Below are 2,630 nucleotides of genomic sequence, written 5' to 3'. Positions count from 1 at the left end.
CTAAAAAGTAGCAGATCCGCTCTAGCGAACGTCTATATTCATTTCAAATACAGCGCTTGTGTAGCTGTTTGCAAATGACTCCTCTGTTGATTACCTACAGACGCGGCTGTTGGTAAAACAACTGCACCCCGAGGAAATGTTTGCAAAAATTAAACCTATCGAATATCACCGGGAAACAGCGCGGGGGAGCTTTTTACAAACGAAATCTACAAAAGTTTCAAATAACTGCCGCGCGATGCCGATTTATTTGTGTGTTCAACAATAGCTACCGCGTTTTCACCCTGCCGATGTATTTCTTTTTTATCCGCAACGTTTTACAAAATAAAATGTAAACCGAATGAAACGGTTCTAGGGTTACCCAGGTATTTCTGCACGGAAAAGGGGGTAAATTTCTCTGCAGCTTCCCATGTTTGGTGTCAGAACCTCCCCCCAAAAGTGTCCGATTTTAAATACGGTTTAAAACAACCTGTCCCCAGTGCTGGCTGCAAAGAGATACTTGAGGATGGTTATCAGCCTATTCTTGTCTCCTGTGTTTGTTCTCATGGTTTATCTCCTGTAGGAAATTAGGGTCCCTTCTTCAAGCTCAGTTCCATCGGCACCTCCATCGCTTTCCCAGCCGACTACGCTTGGGTGTGTAACTGACCGAGTGACTGGGGGCAGGTTTCCTCCCCCTGGAGACACAGAAGTAGTTGGGTTTATTTAGGGTGTCCCTAGGCTGCTGCCAATCCGCCGTGCCCATCCCTCCGGCAGGAGCTGCAGGAGAAGCCCCCGCGGGCCGCACCTGGTGCAGGTTAAAGTTACTGGGGAGGGGGGGGACGGAGAGCGAGCGGCCCCGGGAGCTTGCCGGTCGGAGGCGGCTCCCCGGGGGCGGGGGCAGGGCCGGGGGGCACCGCCGCCCCGCTGCAGGGTGACAGGGTGGCGCCAGCCGGCGGGGATATAAGGCCGGCGGGCTGAGCCCCCGGGGGAGCTCCCCTCGCTCTGCTCCCCCCGCGGCCAGCGCCTGATGAACCCGGGCAGCTTCTCCTACTTGGCGGCCATGTGCACCCCGCCCGGCTCCCCCGCCGCCGCCGCCGCGCCGGAGCCCGGGAGCCCGGAGCAGGCGCCGCCGCCGCCCGCCCCGGAGGAGCCAGCAGCGGCGGCCGGCGGCCGGCGGCGCAAGCGGCCGGTGCCGCGGGGGAAGCCGCCCTACAGCTACATCGCCCTGATCGCCATGGCCATCGCCCACGCGGCCGAGCGGCGCCTGACGCTGGGCGGCATCTACCGCTTCATCACCGAGCGCTTCCCCTTCTACCGCGACAACCCCAAGAAGTGGCAGAACAGCATCCGCCACAACCTGACGCTGAACGACTGCTTCGTCAAGGTGCCGCGCGAGCCGGGCCACCCGGGCAAGGGCAGCTACTGGGCGCTGGACCCGGCGGCCGAGGACATGTTCGACAACGGCAGCTTCCTCCGCCGCAGGAAGCGCTTCAAGCGCGCCGACCTGGCCACCTACCCGGCCTACGCCGCCTTCGGCCCCGCCGCGCCCTACGCGCCCGCGGGCTACAGCCCGCCGCTGCCCGCGGGCGCCCCCTACCCGCGGGGCTTCACCATCGACAGCCTCATGGGCGGCGCCGAGCTGGGCCTGGGCCCCGCCGAGCTGGGCGGCTGCGCCGAGCCCGCCTGCTTCGCCGTCCCGCCAGGCCGGGCCTACCCCTACTCCGCCTCGCCGCCGCCGCCCCACCTGCCCGGGCCCCCGAGCGGCTACTCCTCGCCCAGCGGCGCCCCGCTCTACGGCGCCGCCGGCCGCCTGGGCCTGCCGCCCGTGCGCCCCGCCGCCTCCTGCGCCGAGCACCCCGAGCCGCTCTTGGCGCTGGCCGGGCCGCAGTTCGGCCCCAATCCCGCCTACATGCGGCAGCCCGGCTTCGCTTCGGGACTGGAGCGGTACCTGTAACTGCACTGGCTGCACAGGAAGTGGGAGCACGCCCCATGTACAACCCTTTGCCGTATTGATGGGGGACACACTGTACTTGAATGCATCTTTTTTTTTAACTGTACATATGTAGATTATTTCATCCTAACACTGTATGGTGCTGCATAATGCCTTGTGCTGCATGGCCCATGTCACTGAGTGTGAAACACGTTGCATTGCACATGTGCTATCAAACACGTGTATTGCTTGTGCATTGTACTGTCACCTGTGCACACTGATTGCCTGACACGCTTTAGTGCACTGTATAATGCATTGTAGTGCATTGCACAAGCACTGTATAATGCAATGCATTATGCAATGCACACGCAATGCACTATAGTGCATTTACAGTGCACTACCATGTGGTATGGCCGATTCGTTGCATATGCATTTTATAATACATTGGAGTGCAATGTGTATGAATTATGATTCACGGGATAATGCATTTAGTAGTGCACTGTGTAAACCATTGTGTAAGGTGCTGTTACCTTGTAGATTTGTAAACATTCCAGGATGTCCCATTTTTTTTCTCTCTCCTTGTTGGGTTCATAACCTGTAACTAGACAGATAGTTAGCAAAACTACTAGATAGGGGATTTTTTTTTATTACTATTTAAGACTTTACCCTTTTTCTTCCCCTGAAGGAAAAAAACATCTTTTTACTATTTTTTTAAAAAAATAAC

The 2,630-nt window shown here is 58.3% G+C and overlaps 1 protein-coding gene across 1 annotated transcript; it reads left to right on the top strand.

Moving 5' to 3' along the window:
* The first annotated feature begins 1,144 nt into the window (after window positions 1-1,144).
* Window positions 1,145-1,930, top strand: FOXE3 (forkhead box E3). The gene has a single exon (XM_050963669.1). The coding sequence runs from the start codon at window positions 1,211-1,213 to the stop codon at window positions 1,928-1,930; it is 720 nt and encodes a 239-aa protein (XP_050819626.1). The 5' UTR covers window positions 1,145-1,210.
* The last annotated feature ends 700 nt before the right edge of the window (window positions 1,931-2,630 follow it).

The sequence above is a fragment of the Gopherus flavomarginatus genome, chromosome 7 (genome assembly GCF_025201925.1).
Source record: "Gopherus flavomarginatus isolate rGopFla2 chromosome 7, rGopFla2.mat.asm, whole genome shotgun sequence".
Classification (NCBI taxonomy): domain Eukaryota; kingdom Metazoa; phylum Chordata; order Testudines; family Testudinidae; genus Gopherus; species Gopherus flavomarginatus.
Note: the sequence above shows the minus strand (reverse complement) of the source record. Positions and strands in the feature narration are given on the sequence as shown.

Coding starts and splice junctions, on each gene's coding strand:
- FOXE3 (XM_050963669.1), top strand. CDS start 1,211: ATGGCCATCGCCCACGCGGCCGAGCGGCGCCTGACGCTGGGCGGCATC.